Genomic DNA, 20,005 nt, shown 5'->3' with positions numbered 1-20,005 from the left:
TCCCTCTGAGACTCCCCTGGGCCGTTACTAACCTTTTGACCTCTGCTTCTAGGGTTATCACCCTGTTGCTCTGGTCCGAGGCGGCCCTCTCCAACTCCAGAATCGTTTTTTTCTGTGCCTTCACTTGCCTTTCCAGGCCTTCGATGGTCTGCTGCATTTTGTGCGTCGTCTCCTTCATCATTGCTTGGAGCTCCGACCAGAGCGCCTCCTTTATGCTGGTCGCTGCGTCCTGCTCACGCTCCGCTGCTTGGTCCACTATCGTTTTCCCTTTCAGGCTCGCCTGTACATCCGTCTTGTCTTGTGGGGCCGCCTGTCTGCGCGTCCGACGCTCATGCGCCTTACCCTCGCTGCTGCTGCTGCTTGCATCTCGCTGTCCAGTCACCTTGGTGTTTTTCTTTCCTCCAGCCATCAGTCTGTCTCTCTTTCTTTCCCCGCTGCTGTTCCTTCCCCTGGGGTTGCTCTCACTTCCCCCGCTCCTCTGCTCTGGCTGGGTCTTCCTCGGGCTTCAGGTTTCCCTTTGCTTTTTCTTTTTTGTTGGGGGGGGGGGCGGGGGGGGGGGGGTTGTGGTTTGTTACCTTCTTTCTCTTCCTCCCTTCCTTTCTTTCTCCCTCTCTTTCCTCGTCTATTTATTTACTTTTATTTTTCCCACTTCTCTTTTTTCTCCCCATTGCTTCTCACTGGGTCAGGAGGGTTTTGGAGGGTCCTGGTGCGGACCGGAGTCCCTCTTTGTCTCGCTGCTCACCACGTGGTCGCTGCCGGTCTGTTGTCCCTCCCTCCCCACCCCTCCCCTCCCCTCCCCTCCCCTCCCTCTCCTGCTCGTTGGCTCCGCTGGCTCTGCTCCCGAGCGCTTGAGTCTCTGGCTTCGGGGTCCGGGCTGCCGCTTCTCTTCTGCTGCCCACGTTCTGCTCATGTCCACATGCTTTGAGCATGTTCAAAGCTGAAGGAGTTTTGGCAGGGGTTTGCGGACGTAATGTCTGAGGTGTAAGGTGAAGGTGGCCCTGAGTTCAGAAGTGGTGACATTTGAAGTGTCGGAAGACCTGGGAGTCCAGGGGGCGAGAGAGTCCGACATCTTGGCCTTTGCCTCGCTGATAGCCAGGAGATGGATTTTGATGGAATGGAGGGACTCGGAGCCGCCGAAGCCGGGGCGTGCGTGAGCGACCTCGCGGAGTTCCTGAGGCTGGAAAGTTTGCCTTGAGAGGGTCTATTGGTGGGTTTGCTCGGAGATGGAAGCCGTTTATCAAATTCTTCAAGGAAAATTAATGTGTCAGTAGCGGGGGGGGGGGTGGAATAAAGGGGTTAAAATGTGGAATGCAGGGTGAGTGGAGGGGAATGGCAGGGAGGTTGGAGCTGTAGGGTAGTTATTTATTTGTTATGAGGTTTTCTGTTTGTTCTTACTCTGGTTTTGGCTGTGTTTAATGTAGATACAAATACCTTCATAATAATATTTATAACAAACAAAATACTCCTCTTCAATGCCTCGGCCATTTCCTCATTTCCCATTATTAAATGTTCCTTCTCATTCTCTTAAGAACCGATGTGTACCGTAGCCACTTTATTTCTTTTTATATATTTATAGAAACCTTTGCTAGCTGATTACCCTCATAATCTATCTTACTTTTCTTTTCACTTTTTATGTGCCTTTCTTTTGACCGTTAAAGATTTCCCAATCCTCTAGTTTCCCACTAATCTTTGCCACTTTGTATGCATTTTGTTTCAATTTGATGCCCTCCTTTATTTCCTTGGATATCCATGCTGATTATTCCTTTTCCTGGTCCTTCCTTTTCACCGGTATTTACTTTTGCTGAGCACTCTGATTTGTACCCTAACCCATTTTAAAGGTGCTGGAGTACACTGTGGCTGCTGAGATGAGAATGGCGGCATGAATGTGAGAAGAGTGAAGTAAGGGAGTTGAGAGGACAGGAAAGGATCTGTGGTATTTTCTTCATCGAAATTGAATTGCGGTGGTCACTTACTGCTCATTGTTTCTGTATCACCAGGTGACATAGCATAAGGTTTTCTTTGAATTCAACATTTTTGATTAATTGTAAAGTTACAAGTGGGCACAAATTTGGAAAAGTGCAATGCAGCTTGAATTAAGTTCCATTTGTATTTTGAGGATTTTTGTATTTCACTCTTCTAGTTGCTGTTTTACATTAAAAGTATGTGTTCCTGTGTAGTTTTTCTGAATTTTTCAATTAAGGGGCAGTTTTAGCGTGGCCAATCCGCCTACCCTGCACATCTTTGGGTTGTGGGGGTGAGACCCATGCATACATGGGGAGAATGTATGTTTCTACATAGTTGCTCTGTTCGGAATTATTTATTATTTTTAGCTGACTTCCGGTGGCGGCATGTTGGAGGAACTCGCACGTTGGGTGGTTACTGCTTGAAGCTTGGGTTTTTTTTTAGAACTTTGTGACGGCAGAAGGACTAGGGCAGAAGTGAGAAATGGGACTGAGGATTGGTCTTGGGCTGAGGGTAGGGGGGATAGAAAATTGTATATAGTTCTATTTTTTATTTCATGTTGTTACATGTGGTAAATGAGTTGGAGTTGGGATTCTTTGCAATGACGGTTTTCTGGGGTTTGTGTGTTTGCACTGGATTTGTTTGTTTGAAGGGCATTTCTTTGTTTTCCTGGGACCGGCGAGGGGATTGGAGGGGAGGCAGGGCCTGGGTAGGGTCCTCCACACAGGTGGGGAGAGGGGCTGTGGTCATTGGAGCCTGGTTAACAGGTTTTGATGGGCTGAGGAAGTGTGACAACTGGAGGGAGGGGACCGATATTGTGTGAGGTGTACTCGAGAGGAAGTACATAAGAACTTGAGAACTAGGAGAAGGGGTAGGCCACCTTGCCCTTCGAGCCTGCTCTGCCATTCAATTCAGATCATGGCTGATCTTTTGTGGACTCAGCTCCACTTTCCCGAACACCATAAACCTTTTATTCCTTTATTCTTCAAAAAACTATCTATCTTTATCTTGAAAACATTTAATGAAGGAGCCTCAACTGCTTCACTGGGCGGGGAATTCCATAGATTCACAACCCTTTGGGTGAAGAAGTTCCTCCTAAACTCAGTCCTAAATCTACTTCCCCTTATTTTGAGGCTATGTCCCCTAGTTCTGCTTTCACCCGCCAGTGGAAACAACCTGTGCTGTACTGTTCTATTCTTCTATTCTATAACCTGCCCGCGTCTATCCTATCTATTCCCTTCATAATTTTATATGTTTCGATAAAATCCCCCCACATCCTTCTAAATTCCATTGAGTACAGTCCCAGTCTACTCAACCTCTCCTCGTAATCCACCCCATCAGCTCTGGGATTAACCTAGTGAATCTCCTCTGCACACCCTCCAACGCCAGTACATCCTTTCTCAGGTAAGGAGACCAAAACTGAACACAATACTCTAGCTGTGGCCTTGCATCTTCTGCAGTTGCAGCATAACCTCCCTAGTCTTAAACTCCATCCCTCTAGCAATGAAGGACAAAACTCCATTTGCCTTCTTAATCACCTGTTGCATCTGTAGACCAACTTTTTGCGACTCATGCACAAGGACACCGAGGTCCCTCTGCACAGCAGCATGTTTTAATAGTAGATGGGGAATTCTGAGAGGACGGAGAAGGGGTTTGATTGCAACAGAGGGGCAGGGCAGCCAGGCCTAGTGGACAGGGCCCGGAGTTATGAAGACGGATAGGAGGTGTGGGGGGTGGGCGGGTGAGAGCCCCCGGTCAGGATAGTTACGTGAGTGGTTTGGGGGGTGAGTGAAGCGGTCGAGAGTGTTTGCAGACCTAAAAAGCTTAAGGCCGATGTTGTCGTGCTACAGGAGACTCATCTGAAGGTGAAAGACCAGGTGAGGCTCAGGAAGGGCTGGGTGAGCCAAGTATTTCACTCGGGGTTCAACAGTAGGACATGGGGGTAGCAGTTTTGGTGGGTAAGAGAGTTTGGTTTCAGATGGAGAAGGTGGTGGTGGATCAGGGGGGTAGATACATTATAGTAACAGGGAATTTGGAGTGGCGGTTGGCGCTGGCAAGAGTGTATGGCCCAGGAGAAGGGGGCAGTGCAGAGGCCGGGGTGAAGAATGGATGTGGCAGGCAGCACGGTGGCGCAGTGGGTTAGCCCTGTTGCCTCACGGCGCCGAGGTCCCAGGTTCAATCCTGGCTCTGGGTCACTGTCCGTGTGGAGTTTGCACATTCTCCCCGTGTCTGCGTGGGTTTCACCCCCACAACCCAAAGATGTGCAGGGTAGGTCGATTGGCCACACTAAATTGCCTCTTAAGTGGAAAAAAATGATTGGGTACTCTAAATTTATTTAAAAAAAGAATGGATGCGGCGTTGCTGAGGACCAATGTTTCTGTGAGAAGATCAGGAAGGTGATTGAGGAGGACGTAGGCTTTAACAGTTCAGGGGAAGTATTGCAGGCGGTGGTATGGGAGGCCCTGAAGGCGGTAGTGAGGAGGGAGGTGATATCATTTGAGGCCAAGGTGGATAAAGAGGAGAGGGAAGAGCGTGAAAGGCTGATAGAGGAGATGTTGGAGGTGGACAGCAGGTATGCGGGGGATGCAGATCCGTCCCTGTTTGACAGAAGGAGGGAGCTTCAGGCTAGGTTTGATCAGTTGTCCGCAGGGATGGCAGTACGCAAACTGAGGTGGGTGAGGGGAGCGATCTATGAATATGGGGAGATGGTGGGCCACATGCTGGCAGGCCAATTTCAGAGGGAGGCAGCAGCGAGGGAAATTGTCCAGGTGCGGGATAGGACAGGGAAATTGGTGGTGGCCCCAGACCAGATTAATAAGGTGTTCGAGGAGTTCTATGAAAATTTGTATCGGTCGGAGCCACCAGGGGAGGATCAGGGGATCCGGGAGTTCCTGGACTGAACAGAGTATCCGAGGCTGGAGGAGGAAGATAGGGCCAGACTGGAGAGGTCGGTGGAGGACAGGAGGCAATTGGAAAGATGCAATTGGGGAAGGTGGCAGGGCCAGATGTGTTTCCAATGAGTATTACAAGAAATTTAAAGACATATTTTTGTTTTTAAATAATTTTTATTGAAAAATTTTGAATTTATACAACAATATCGAACCATAATAAAATACTAACAATAATGATAGCAATCATAAACATTCGCCCCTCCTCAATGAACAACACAACATATTAACAACAACTTAAATTAACACAATGTTAAGTTACATAACCGTAGAGAAAAAAAAATAGAAACTATAATAAGGAACACCCCCCACCCCCCCCACCCCCCCCCCCCCCCCCCCCCCCCCGGGTTGCTGCTGCTATTGACCAAGGTACCTATCTTTGAGCCAGGAAGTCCAGAAAAGGCTGCCATCGTTTATAGAACCCTTGTATTGATCCTCTCAGGGCAAATTTGACCCTCTCCAATTTTATAAATCCTGCCATGTCACTGATCCAGGTCTCCACACTTGGGGGCCTCGCATCCTTCCACTGCAGCAAAATCCTCCGCCGGGCTACTAGGGACGCAAAGGCCAGGACACCGGCCTCTTTCGCCTCCTGAACTCCCGGCTCCACCGCAACTCCAAAAATCGCGAGTCCCCACCCTGGTTTGACCCTGGATCCAACCACCCTCGACACCATCCTCGCCACCCCCTTCCAGAATTCTTCCAGTGCCGGGCATGCCCAGAACATATGGGCATGATTCGCTGGACTCTCAATTTAAAGACATATTGGCGCCGCTGATGGTGGGGATGTTTGAAGGGGCGATAGGGAAGGAGGTGCTACCACAAACACTGGGGAAAACCTCGATCTCCCTGCTGTTAAAAAAAGATAAGGACCCGATGGAGTGTGGGTCGTACAGGCCTATTTCGCTACTGAATGTTTGATGTCAAGATACTGGCGGCTAGATTGGAGGGGTGCCTCCCGAATGTGATTGGGGTGGACCAGACAGGATTTGTGAAAGGAAGGCAGCTATTTTCAAATATTAGGTTATTAAATATAATCATGACACTGGCTGAGAGAAAGGAGACGGAGGTGGTTATTGCGCTAGATGCGGAAAAGGCGTTTGATTGAGTAGAATGGGATATTCTATGGTGGTCCTTGAGAGGTTTGGGTTGGGCTGAGATTTATTTTGTGGTGTGCGGCTGGGGGGTGGGGGCAGAGTGGGAGGGCTGCCATTTCACAGGGCAGCAACCCTTTTCAGGTGCAGATGGCACGGGACTGTGGGGGGCTCTATGTTCAATTTTACTAGCTTGGTGGGGAGGGTGAAAGAGGACTTGGCAAGGTCCACAATCTGCCACTGGCAGGTTGGAAGCAGGTGATCAAAATGAATGTGCTACCGCGATTTCCGTTTTTATTTTAGTGCTTGTTGGTCTTTTTGCCAAAGGCATTCTTTAAGGAAATGGACAAGTCGGTCACTTTGTTCATTTGGAGGGGGAAGGTAGCTAGGGTCAGAAAGGTGGCTGTAGAGAGGACAACAGGCAGGATCCAACATCGCGGGGGGGGGGGGGTGGTTAGGATGGAGAAGGGTCTGTGTAGCGAGTTGGGATTGCGGGTGCAGGCAACGCCACTGCTCCCGATGGCTCTGGGCAAACACTCTGGGAGTCCGGTGGTGGTGGCAACTCTGAAGATTTGGAGGCAGTTGGGAGTGGGGTCAGGGGAGATGCTGATCAGGGAGAATCACAGGTTTGAGCCGGGGAGGCTCGATGGGGGGTTTTGGAGAAGGGAGGAGAAGGCGGTCAGGGTAATAAAAGACCTGTTTCTTGAGTGTTTTGCGAGGTTGGAAGAGTTGGGGGAGAAATATGGACTGGGGCACGGGGAAGGGCTTAGGTACCTGCAGCTCCGAGACTTTGCGAGAAAGGAGGTTCAGAACTTCCCGATAGCGCCGACCTCCTCGCTGTTGGTAGAGGTATTGACGGCGGGGGAATGGAGAAGGGGGTGGTGTCTGTGATCGAATAGAGGATTTTGAGGGAGGGCAGTGTGTCCATGGAAGGGATTAATGCCAAGTGGGAGGAATAGTTGTGGGAGATTATGGAAGAAGATTTGTGGTGTGAGGTGCTCCGGAGGGTGAACGCCGCAACTTCATGCGCGAGATTGGGGCTGATACAACTGTACATATGTTTTGGTCATGTCTGAAGCTGGTGAGACATTGGAGAGAGGTTTTAATTATTATCTTGGGGGTACTTTATGTAGAATTGCAACTAGGGCCTCAAAGCCGTTTTCGGGGTGTCCAGATCGGCCCGAGCTACAGACGGGTGCGGGGGCAGATGTTTTAGCCTTCGCCTCGCTGATTGTCCAGAAGCAGGTCCTGCTGGGGTGGAGGAGGTCAGCTTCTCCACCCTGTGCCTCGGCTTGGGGGGGGGGGGGGGGTCTACTGGAATTTCTGACTCTGAAACGTGACATTGAGCTGAAGGGGATGAAGGAGGGGTTCCACAATTCATGGGGACTGTTTATTATGCACTTTCGAAAATTGGCTGCCATTGAACATGGTGGGGGGGAGGGGGTTATTGTTGCTTTTGATTACACTGTTTACTGATTGAATGTTAATTTTTTACCTGGAACACATGGGCAGGTGTTTTGTCTGTATATTGAGGGGGATTCTGATTTTGTTTGGGGGATTGTTATTGTATTTGTTTTTTTTTGTTCATTTGTTGTTTACTTGATGAAAATGTTGAGAGTGAGAATAAAAGATCTTTTTTTAAATGTATGATTTTGAATCTTTTTAATTTGTTTAAATGAATTAAACATTTTTTTCACAATAGCCACAAAACGGTGTCTGAATTTCCTGATCTTGGACGTGCCAAGAAAATTAGAAAATTTAGTTTTAGAATGGCTTCATTTATGTCCCATTTTGCTGAGTAATTTTAATATTGTATTGGAAATCTGTGTATCAATTTTTGTGTCAGCATTCACATGTCAGTCATTAATTATCATTGCATTTGTATCGAAACGTTTTGATCTCGGCCCCATTTTCCTAGTAGTCTGACAGGCATATCATTTTTAAATGATGAATGTGTTGAATACACTTGTTGTAAAAATTGTATTTTTCTTTTAAACTTGATTATCAAACTTCTTACATTTGGTAATTTTGAAAATCGTAACAATAAGGGTATTTTAATTCTGTGCAATTTAGATAAATGTTTAACTATTGCATTGCTGGTGATTTCTCAATTGGCTGCAACGATATTAGGGTATTAAACTCAATTCATTCTCTCACTATCTCTTGCTCTATTTATAGCTTCTAGGGGAACCTGGGGAAATCAGTTCCAAAAACATCAATCACCTAGTTATATCCAGCCACCAAGTTTCTACAGACCAGCATCAACATGGGGAAGTGGTGGCAGGGATGTCGAGAGAAGAGGATTTGGATCTGCCGATCCCGGGAAGAAAGCAACTTCGAGTTCTGGAAGCTTTCTGCAGAATAGGTTTACAACCCTCTCTAGTGAAGACCAAGATCGTGAAGTGGAAAACCTCTTGTGAGTGCAATTGTTTTATGCATGACTTAGTTTAAATAACCGGATAAATATAATTTATCTAGTTCTTTTGACATGGCATAGATACAATTATGCCCATCGTGAAGAATTAGAGGAAGTAATTGAGGATGTAGTTGAATAGCAGCACCTTGAGGAAACAATTGAAAGTGGGCATAGAAATAAGAAGGCAGAGAGGTTTAGATAAGTTTGAATCTCAGATCGAAGGCTGAAGTTTCACTGAAGATGGAGGGGAGGAAATGATGCGAAGAAGGGATGGGTTGCAGTAGGTTGCAGATTAAGGCAAAGCACAGCATGGTCTTGAAAATAGATAGTTGTCGTGACAGATAGGATAAAGGGTTTGAAGTAGAGTTCAAAGTCAACCAGAACACCATCAGTGGGCAGCACGGTGGCACAAGTGGATAACACTGTGGCCTCACAGCACCAGGGTCCCAGGTTCGATTCCCCGCTGGGTCACTGTCTGTGCGGAGTCTGCACGTTCTCCCCATGTCTGCGTGGGTTTCCTCCGGGTGCTCCGGTTTCCTCCCACAGTCTAAAGATGTGAAGCTCTGATGGATTGGCCGTAATAAAAGGTTAGGAGGGGTTATTGGGTTATGGGGAATAGGGTGGAAGTGAGGGCTTAAGTGGGTCGGTGAAGACTCGATGGGCCAAATGGCCTCCTTCTGCACTGTATGTTCTATGTTCAAAGTTGTTCGCTGTCAGACTCTGTTTGAACAAATATCCAGTCAGGGAAATGGAATCAAAAGTTAAGTTTGGAATTTTTGTTGAGAGTCAAGTGAGGTTGGATTCTGGTATTAACAGTGATAACTTGGAAAAGGCCCTGCCTTATATGGCTGTTGATGTGGAGTACATTTACAAGATTTCTTCCTTTACTTGTGTCTTTACATTGTGCAGCTGTGAAACGCAACCTTGGGAGGAAAGGAAATTTGAAGAATGAATCTGTCCACATTACCCTTGTTTGCAGCTTAATGGTTTCATCAATAGCATACACTTAACTAATGTTAATGTTTTAAACATTATTGAAATAATGTTTTAAACATTATTTCAAGTAAATTACCAATTGGAATAAGATTGCTTAAACATTCAGTTTTAATCAAGGTAAAGCATTTAAAATTTAATAAAAGATAATATTCATTAGTTTACATATTGCTGTAGTTGTATTTTATATTGATCAATTTTATTGTAAGGTGTTGTGTGACAACTTTGAACTACAGTTAGATGCCTTATTAATGGTCATGGTAGACAATGTCCTTTGCTAGTCTTCTGCATGTGCTCTCTTAAAGAAAATGGTTGCTGCCCCGTACTCTCTTCCTTTGGTGCTTTTATAATCCTACTCAAATATCTGTCATGATATGCAGATAATGATATACAGACAGGCAGCTAATGAACACAGAGAACAGGACATGACCGATGAGCAGGCAGGTCACTCGGGGGTGGTATCTCACTATAAAAGGCATGAGTCACTCACACTCCGCCTCTTTCCACTGATGAACATCTACAGAGTGAGTCAGGGTGTATTTACAGTATCACACCTCCAGCACGTGGCTAAGAGCTAGTCTGGTTCAGTCAGACAGAGTAACCACACTTAGGTTAGCAGAGAGTCGAACTCATAGAGAACTGTGCTAACTGGTTCAATAAATCAGATTGAACTAACTTCAAGGTCTGGACTATCTTTTGGTTAAAGCTGCATCCAGTTGCAGCCTGTGTTATCCCAGAGTACATAACACAACATGCTACCAGGATACTGCTTAATCTAGGTGGTTTATCTCAGTACATTCCGTGACGACCAGCGAATGTATCCCGGCACCATGGAGAAGATTCCGGCTCGTCACCAGCTTAGGACCTCCGGCAATCTCAGTGCCAACTGGCTGACATTCAAGCAAAAGTTTCTGCTCTACATCGAAGCTTCAGACCTCGCGGGTGCGTCTGATGCAAGGAAGATCGCGCTTCTCCTCTCAACAGCGGGTGATCAAGCCACCAAACTCTTCAAATCTTTTCACTTCACCGAAAGCCAGGACAAGACAAAGTTTCACACCATCCTCGACAAGTTTGACAGTCACTGTGAATTGGACACTAATGAAATCTTCGAGCGCTACATATTCGAACAGCGTCTACTAGGTAAAGATGAATCTTTCAATGCCTTCTTAACCAACCTCCGCCTGCCAGCGCTGTCCTGCAACTTTGGTGATATTGCTGACTCCATGATCAGAGACCAAATCGTTTTTGGAGTTTACTCTGATCCTCTGAGGGAGCAGCTACTGAAAATCAAGCATATGACCCTGCCAGTCATGATTAAAACATGCACCATGCATAAGCACGCCAAAAATCACTATGCCCAGTACAAATCGGCTGGAAATGAGAAACTTGCCTCCCATGAGGCAGAGTATGTGCGGGCCATCTCCCGGATGCAACGCCTCAGCATTGATGAAAGCTGCGATTTTGTGCATTTTTCCCGAGGCCCCTCGCATGCGCGATGCGAACGGGATAACGAAGCGGCCGACACCCACATTGTGCAGGCGCGCATGCCTGCAGGCAGCTGAACCTCATGCAGCGGGTTTACACAATGACTATCCTCCAATGTGGATCTTCAGGCCGGCATTGAAAAAGGGGTGCACATTGTGAAACAGCTCATCTGCAAGGCCGTGGATTCAGAATCTGACATTCACCTTGCGCTGCTTGTGTACAGGGCGACCCCACTGTTCATTGGCATGTCGCCGGCTCAACTCCTGATGAACAGGGAGATGCGGACGACACTTCCAGCCACACACTTCCCTAACCTGGATCACCTCCCGGTGCTGCAGAAGTTGCAGCAGCTCCGAAACCAGCAAAAGCAGGGCTATGATGCTTATGTCACCAATTTGCCCGTGTTATCCCCGGCAGACACTGTCAGGATCAAGATACCGGATGGGGCTGGTCTGCTCCAGCTGTCGTTGTTCAACAGGCTGTGCCCCGCTCGTATGTTGTGCGTATGGCTGATGTTTCTGGTGTGCAACGAAACAGGCGAGCACGGCGCAAAGCTGCCTGCCCGCAACCGCTTTCTTCTCTGTTTCCGTCCGTTGTTTTGCAACCTCCTGATACCTCGAACTACGAGGCCATCAGTCAGGCTTCCATTCCGCCTGTCAAGGCGCCGTCGTCCCCACCACCACCTCTCCGGCGGTCGGCAAGGATCAGACGCAAGCCCCAGAGACTGGACTTATGAACATTTGTTTTGTTTGCTATGTTCTGTTTGCTCACATTAGACAGCTGTCTTCACATGTAAATACTTTAACATATGCCAAAGCTTGTAAATATGTTAATATATGCCACCACATGTAAGTACGTTTCCATTTGCCAACAAAACATTTTTTTTAAAAAAGGGGAGATGTTGTGATAGGCAGACATGCAGATAATGATATACAGACAGGCACAGGCAGGCAGCTAATGGACACAGAGAACAGGACATGACCAATGAGCAGGCAGGACACTTGGGTGGTAACTCACTATAAAAGCCACGAGGCACTCGCACTCCGCCTCTTTCCATTGATGAACATCGGCAGAGTGAGTCAGGGTGTATTTACAGTATCACACCTCCAGCACGTGGCTAAGAGCTAGTCTGGTTCAGTCAGACAGAGTAATCACACTTAGGTTAGCAGAGAGTCAAACTCGTAGAGAACTGTGCTACTGGTTCAATGAATCAGATTGTACTAACTTCAAGGTCTGGAGTATCTTTTGGTTAAAGCTGCATCCAATTGCAGCCTGTGTTACATAACACGACAACGTCTACTTTGAAAGTGTGGCTATTGCTGGGCTATTTGACTACTGCATCTCACTACAGGAAAGAGATTTTGATGATATTCACTGAATAGTAGTGATTATTTGGTGTAAGTATATACAATGTCTTATTGTTTTCTATTTATTGCAGGGAAATAGTGAGAAAGGACATTGAAGCATGGGAAATCTCTAACCAATGGTTATTTTCCTGTTATTCTGTTGCCAAAGAATATGCTTGTGTTTCAGGTATGAGGCTAATTCTACTTCTGTTTTTTGTTTTCTCTAAAATCAGTTGATCCCAGCATGTTTTCTTTTTTCACTTATATTCTGCCTTTGTTTTCTCATACAAACTTCCTGTTGCAGTAAAAGGCCACAATTAATTGGGTACATTTAATCATCTTTGAAAGATATGTAAGAAGGCACTATGTGTTTTTTCCATCTACAGGTCTTGTGGACATCTCCCCTGAAGAATTGCGAATGGAATACTATAACAGTAGAACAGGAGGCAGCTTACAAAATTATGTAAGAACTCGATGCTTTTGAAGTGATTTTTATGTTTCCTGGATTGTAACTTTTAGGATATGAAGTAGAAACGTAGGGGGCGATTCAGTCAAGCAAGCTTTGCTACTCTGTAAAGATGTGGGTGTTCTAGAATTTGAAATGTCACATTTTCTTCTCTACTCTAAATTAATTAAAATGTATTTGCATAAATTTTAATAATAGGGAGGGAATACACTGGCCCAAATTTTCCTGCGACACCAAAATTGGTGATATGCGCCATAACTCTAGTTATTGGCATGCTAATCTCGCTGTTAATAACTTGTTCCAAATTCTATCTTATTTTGGTAGAATATGTTCCACAGAGAAATGAAATGAAAATCGCTTATTGTCACAAGTAAGCTTCAAATGAAGTTACTGTGAAAAGCCCCGAGTTGCCACATTCCGGCGCCTGTTCGGGGAGGCTGATAGAGAAGAGCTGACGAGGGTTCATTCACCATCCTGAGTCTTGGGAAGGGTTTAAGTTTATGTATAATTTTTTACTGATTTTTAGTCCACAATTATTTAAACCTGCTCTGTTTTTTTTCTTCAAGGTGCTTGTTAGTTTTACTATCATGTATGGTCTGTGAATTCAGGCCTCTCAGGGTACTGGATTATGAATGATTAATTTAGAAATAAAATTATTTTGCTACTATTTTCATGGATTACAAGAACGTAATTTGAACAAAGCAGTCTAACTTCTAATTTTGAACCTATTGAAAAGTTCTGGTTAATCATTCGCTTGAATGACACTAAAGATCATGTGTCAAAATTTACAGAACAACATGCTGACTGGGTAGATGGGCTTAATGTTTTGAGCTGTGTCTACATCAATTTACTTTGAAACAATGGAGATTTAATAAATAAAAATATGGTAAAATAGTTGAAATATTGCAGCTAAAGAAACAATTTATGTGCCTACAATCAGTCACTGAATCTAAGCATAAGGGTGGCACGGTGGCAAAGTGGTTAGCACCGTTGCATCACAGCGCTAGGGACCTGGATTCTATTCCGACGTTGGGTGACTGTGTGGAGTTTGCATGTTCTGCTCGTGTCTGTTTGGGTTTACTCTGGGTTTCCTCCCACAGTCCAAAGATGTGAGATCAGGTGGATTGGCCACGGTAAAAAAATAAATTGCCCCTTAGTGTCTGAAGATGTGCAGGTTAGGTGGGGTTATGGGGATAGGGTGGGGGAGTGGGCTGAGGTAAGGTTCTCTTTTGGAGGGCTGGTATAGCCTCCTGCAATGTAGGAATTCAATAAAACTGTTTCATCATTCAGTAAGTGAAGGGTATTGAGTTTCTAACTGTTAGTCTGAAACATTCATTAACTTGCTGAATTTTGATACAGGCTGACTCCATTCAACAGTTATCAAATCAACAGAGAAACAGAATGCTTGAAATGAAAAAGCCGAATTCATCTGTAAGAAGTTCAATGGTAAGCTGTGGTCAGGAAAAGACAATGAAAGCTCACAGGCATAAAGTAAAATAATCTGTCAGGATAAAGCTTTATTCATGAAAATCTGAGAATTAATTTATATCAGCAGATAGAAAATGGAGGAAGCTCTCCTCCGTGATCTGCCGCCAAAAGCACATACATTTGCTTGACGTCAAGTGTACCTGCTCACTGCTGCCACTTCTGGCAGGACTACACACAGCCTCATTTCCTTCTCATTTAAAAGGCGGCAGAGGTTACGATTCTCTTTTTTTAACAAGTAGTTTTATTTTGCAAATTTTCAACATTTTTACAAATTGAAGCAACCTCCCTACCCCCCTCCCTCAGCAATCAATGGTAAGCAACTCCCCAAAATGCAAAAAGATAAATAAGCCATGACAATTGTAGAACCCATCACTTCCCCGCCCCAGAGTAAACTTCACTTTTCCCAGGGTCAAAAACTCCAACAGGTTCCCCCTCCATGCCAAGGCACAGGGTGGCGAAGCTGACCTTCACCCCAACAAGACCCACTTGCGAGCAATCAGCGAGGCGAAGGCTAAAACATCCGCACCCACCTGCAGTTCCGGCTGGTCCAACAGCCCAAATATGGCTTCTAGGAGACCGGGCTCCACATCCACATGTAGAACCCTTGAACTGGACCTGGAACTGAACGAGGGGGCAGGTGCTATCAGGAAGGTCAGGAAGACCTTCCTCACAAAGCCCCGCACCTGCATAGACCTGAAACATATGCCCTGCTCCAGCCCAAACCTCTCGCCCAGCTCCTCCGGACTTGCAAATCGCCCTCCCAGAAACAGATCCTTCATTTAATGATCCTCCTCTCTTTCCATCCCCCAGCTCCCAACCTAAAATGCTGCCTAAACTGCCTACCGATCTTCAGTGTGGCCACCACCACTGGACTCACTGCATACTTCCCTGGGGCTATCGGAAGCCACTGTTGCCCCCTGCAAGAGCCCACCTCCATCCTCACCCACAAAGCCCCCACCTTCCTATTCCATTCCTGAATCTTCTCTGAATTTGCCGCCCAATAGTAATATTTCAAATTTGGAAGGCCTCGCTCCCCCACCTGTCATCCCCTTTGCAGTATCACCTCCCTAATCCTAACCACCTTCACTGCCCAAACAAATTAGATCAGCCTGTTATGGACTGACGCCATTAACACTACACCCCTGTATGCTTCATCCAATGCCAGTGTTATGTAGTTACATTGTGTACCTTGTGTTGCCCTATTATGTATTTTCTTTTATTTCCTTTTCTTTTCATGTACTTAATGATCTATTGAGCTGCTCGCAGAAAATACTTTTCACTGTACCTCGGTACACGTAACAATAAACAAATCCAATCCAATCCAATCCACCCCCTAAAACAAACCTTGGGGGGGAAAAAAATGGCGGGCACTGTTACAATAACAAGAACCACTGCAAGACATTCATCTTTACTGCCTATACTCAGCCTGCCAACGACAGAGGGAGATTGTCCCACCTCAGCAAGTTATCCTTCACCTTCCCCACCAAGCCTCCACAGTCTCGGAATAAAAGTTCTTCGAGTTCTGAGTCACTCTCCCTGGGTAAACCACTGCAAATCTCACTCCACTGCCCTACGGTGCTGCCTTTACCCTTCCAAAGGCCACCTGCCTTCTCGCCAACTCTGCCATCAGATCTTGGGATATGCGTACACTGACGCTTTCCCACTTCACATCTCATCTCTGCTTCGCCCAGCTCAAAACCTTCTTCATCATGTGGTATCAGTGAAAGCAGACTATGACTGCCCTTGTTGGCTCATTCGCTCTAGGCTTCAGCCTGAGCGACCGATGTGCTCTGTCCAGCTTGTAGTGGGAGCATTCTTCCCCCTCTACATCAACTCAGCAAACATCTTTGGAGAATACTCGGTCAGCCTCGGGCCCTCCAACCCCTCATGCAGGCCCACGATTCTCAAATTTTGCCCCATCGACCTGTTCACCAGGTCCTCTGAAGCACTTCCAAATGCTTTGCAAACCTCTTCAAACTCCACCGACATCACCTCGTTAAGAGTTTCCACCGTGAGGGGTGCAGCCCCACCTGACGATCCAGGCGCTGCCATCTTCCTTCCTGTAGGATTCTCAGCAACACTCACTGGTGAACATTCACTCGCCTACTTCTTTGCAGAAACTTTCTTCTGGGACTTTGACATTCCCTGACCTCCTTATGACGTCCCACACCAACTCATCCAAAAACTACTCCTGAGACCAGGCATAAAAGTCAAAAGCCAGTGTCTCTATTGGGAGCCATCTAATGTGCGACCTCCACCTATATGCCTCCACCGGAAGTCAGCGGCTGATCCTCAATAAAAACGCTAGTTGCAGCCCTTGGCCGCTTTTCCCACAATCGGGACCATAGCGACCAATCGCTCCGTGACTCTCCCGACACCTGCCCGTGACCCACCTTGGCTTTGAAAAACCCTGATATAGTGACGGTAAAAAAAGGTACTGATGCACTTGATATATGTTTAACATTTGGATCTATACAAAATGTACTGATGTTTAATTTTAAAGCAGCAAAGGCAATATGTGACACTTTTGTACGCAAAGTACAAACATTTAATAACTGAGTTTACCATCTTCTTTCCAGTAACATTAATGCATCTAGTCAAGAATGAGATCTGTGGAGATTACTGTATGGTGGCTGATTTTCTTTTAGAATATAAGCTTGACGGACCTTGTGTTGAATTTATTTCACAATTTGGAAACTGAAGAGTTGAACATTGTGAAAGGGAGCACGTGAGAAAAAGAGAGACCTGTAGCATAAGGCAATGTGCACTGAGGCAGCAAAGACCACTTAGGTTTTATTAACATCTGTGCACTGCCCCTCTACCTTTCCATCCTCATGGGCTGCGGCCCTGGCGCTGCAGCCAAGCGGGGAATTCTAGACTCAGGCCTCCCCAGGCCTGAGGAACAAGTTACAAGAGTGATTACAAGTACGAGGCAATGGGAAGGGAGCAGCTCCAGCACCAGGCAAGTTGATGTAGCAGAAATACTGGTTTGTGAAGTCCTTCAACAAGAAGAAAGGCTTTGTCATCAAGAGAATGGCCTTGCCTGTTACGAGCTGTCATGAGGCTGCTTTACCCAGGACTGGATCGTATTGCTGTTCACTCCTGGCGGTTCTGGGAGTGTGTGGGGTGGGCAGAAGCTTCAGCATTGAGCTGTGTGAACATGCTGTGTGTTCAGGATGGGATAGCCATGTGTTTGGCGCTGAGTTGATAGACATTTGATGTTGTGGAACTGATGTGCGTTTGACAGTGTCAACTTGTTCTTTGTTTAAGTTGAGGACTTGCTGCATGTTTAAAATGTTCAAGCTGCTGTAATGTTATAGTTAAGACTTCAAGATGTGTCAAAACATTTTGTAGCCAATTATGTATTTTTGCATCGTAGTCACTGTTGTAATTGGGGAAAACATGACAGTCGATTTGTGTGTGGCAAAATCCTACCAGCAGCAATGAAGTACATGATCAGTTCACCTATTTTAGCCTTATTGTCAAGAGCTAAATATTGACCGGCACTCCAGAAGAACTCTTCTTCGATTGTGCCACGGAATCTTTTTTTAATCTTATTCCAGTTTTTACAGAATAATAGCTCAAGTGGTTAGTACAGTTGCTTCACAGTTCCAGGGTCCCAGGTTCCATTCCCGGCTTGGGTCACTGTCTCCGCGTGGGTTTCCTCCGGGTGCTCAAGTTTCCTCCCACAGTCCAAAGATGTCAGGTTAGGTGGATTGGCCATTCTAAATTCTCTTAGTGTCCAAAATGATTAGGTTGGGTTACCGAGATAATGGGGATAGAGTGGAGGCGTGGTGCAGACTCGATGGGCTGAATGGCCTCCTGCACTGTAAATTCTATGATTCTATATTTGCGAACAAGTTTGTGTCTTATTTACAATGATTTTTCCATGAGGTCCCCCCTCCCTCCGCGCCCTCCCCCCAACTCGTTAGTAATTTAGTTCCCCTCTATTTGTTGCCATCTGCCCTGGGTGCCATGTATTGTGTTCCGCTTCTGATGGGGCTTTTAGTTTTTATTCTTTAGTGTATGTGGGGGCTGCGTGGCTCTTACTTGCCCCCCCCCCCCGTGCTTTGTTTTTGCTTCTCTTTCGTTCCCTTCCCTCCCCATCCATCTCCTTTGCCCCTTCCTCTTGTGTGTGCCTTCCGTTGTCTTCCGTCCTCTCTTTCTTTCTCTCTCTCTCTCTCTCTCTCTCTCTCTCTCTCTCTCTCTCTCTCTCTCTCTCTCTCCCTCCCTCCCTCTTCCTCTCCCTCTCCCTCTCCCTCTTCCTCTCCCTCTCTCTCTCTCTCTCTCTCTCTCCTCCTCCACCCCCCCACTCCAAAGTCACTGTTGGCCTCGAGCAGGTCTTGGAACAGGCTGATGAATGCCCCACTCTTTGTGGAAGTCTTCGTCCGACCCTCGGATGGTGTACTTAATCCTCGCCAGCTGGAGAAATTCAGCCAGATGTGCCAACCAGTCTGCAGCTGTGGGTGGTGCTGCTGATCGGCAGCCGAGCAGGATTCTCCAATGTGCGATTAGGGATGCAAAAGCCAGGTCGTCGGCCCTCTTCACCGTATGAAGATCTGGCTGGTCCGATACCCCAAAGATTGCCACTCTCGGGCACGACTCCACCCTCACCCCCACAACCTTGGACATCGCCTTAACGAAGGCTGTCCAGAACCCAACCTGTCTGGGGCAGGCCCAGAACATGTGGGTGTGGTTGGCCGGGCCTCCCTGACACCGTTCACATTTATCCTGCAACTCCCGGAAGAACTTGCTCATTTGGGTTCTAGTCAGATGGGCTCGGCACAGGAGGAGGAGGAGTTGGCCCTGCTCAGTGCTTCGCTCCAAAGTCCCCAACCCACTTCCATCCCCAGTTCGCTCTCCTATTTCCGTCCAGCTTCGTCCAGCAGTAGTCTTGCCCTGTCCAGCAACCGTCAGTATATGTTCCCACAATACCCCCCCTTCTTACTGTCCGTGTTGATTAATTCCTTTAGTGGGGGGTCCTGGGGTATTTTGCTGTCTTCTTGCAGAGAAAGTGTTGAATTTGGAGGTGCCTGAGATCCTTTCCCGTCGGGAAGCCCAAGTCCTCCGTCATCTTGTCCATGGTCGCAAGTCTGTTCCCTATGTAAAGGACCCTAACTGCTAGCATCCCCCACCCTGTCTCCATTTTTTTTAAGGTGGCATCAAGCATGGCTGGTGGGAATTTGTGGTTACCACAGGTGTGGGCCATGGAGGACATCTCTGTTAGACCGAGATGTTCCCTCATTTGCTTCCAAGTCTTCAATGTGGCTACCACCATCTGGCATGATGTGTACTTTGATGGTGGGATAGGAGTGCTGCCATGGCAAGTGCTCAGAGGGTCCTTCCCTTGCAGGAGGACTCATCCGGCCTCACCCATTCCATGTTTGGCTCTCTTATCCATCCCCTCACCCTCTTGGCTGTGGCTGCCCAGTGATAGTACTGTAGATTTGGCACGGCCAGACCGCCCCTGTTTTTCCTCCTTTGTAGTATCGACTTGGGGATCCTCTGGTTCTTACCTCCACAAACGCCATAAAAATGTTGCCTACTTCTTTGGAAATAGGCCTTGAGGATGAAGATTGGTATGGATCTCAACAGGAAGAGGAACGTTCATTTTGATTGTCTGCACTCACCCCACCAAGGAAAGCGGGAGTGCATCCCATCTCTATAGGTCCTTTTTTACTTCCTCCACCAGACTGGTCAGGTTCCACTAGTGGATCCGTGTCCATTCATGGGCTATCTGGATCCCTAGGTAGCAGAATTTGTTTTGGGCTAGTTTGAATGGTAGTCCCTCCAGCTCTGTCCCTCCC

At 46.8% G+C, this 20,005-nt stretch overlaps 1 protein-coding gene across 2 annotated transcripts in view; it reads left to right on the top strand.

Annotated features, from left to right (window-relative positions):
* LOC119966141 (nucleoporin NUP42-like) overlaps nucleotides 1–20,005 on the top strand; it is a 49,185-nt gene that overhangs the window by 10,567 nt on the left and 18,613 nt on the right. For both annotated transcript variants that reach the window (XM_038797413.1, XM_038797414.1), the window contains exons 2-5: nucleotides 8,183–8,420; nucleotides 12,337–12,431; nucleotides 12,631–12,707; nucleotides 14,070–14,156. In XM_038797413.1, coding sequence (XP_038653341.1) covers nucleotides 8,183–8,420; nucleotides 12,337–12,431; nucleotides 12,631–12,707; nucleotides 14,070–14,156 — 497 coding nt within the window. The remainder of the gene's footprint in view (nucleotides 1–8,182; nucleotides 8,421–12,336; nucleotides 12,432–12,630; nucleotides 12,708–14,069; nucleotides 14,157–20,005) is intronic.

Source organism: Scyliorhinus canicula, chromosome 5 (genome assembly GCF_902713615.1).
Source record: "Scyliorhinus canicula chromosome 5, sScyCan1.1, whole genome shotgun sequence".
In the NCBI taxonomy this organism is placed as follows: domain Eukaryota; kingdom Metazoa; phylum Chordata; class Chondrichthyes; order Carcharhiniformes; family Scyliorhinidae; genus Scyliorhinus; species Scyliorhinus canicula.
The sequence above is the reverse complement of the archived record's forward strand: the minus strand, read 5'-3'. Positions and strand labels throughout refer to the sequence as shown.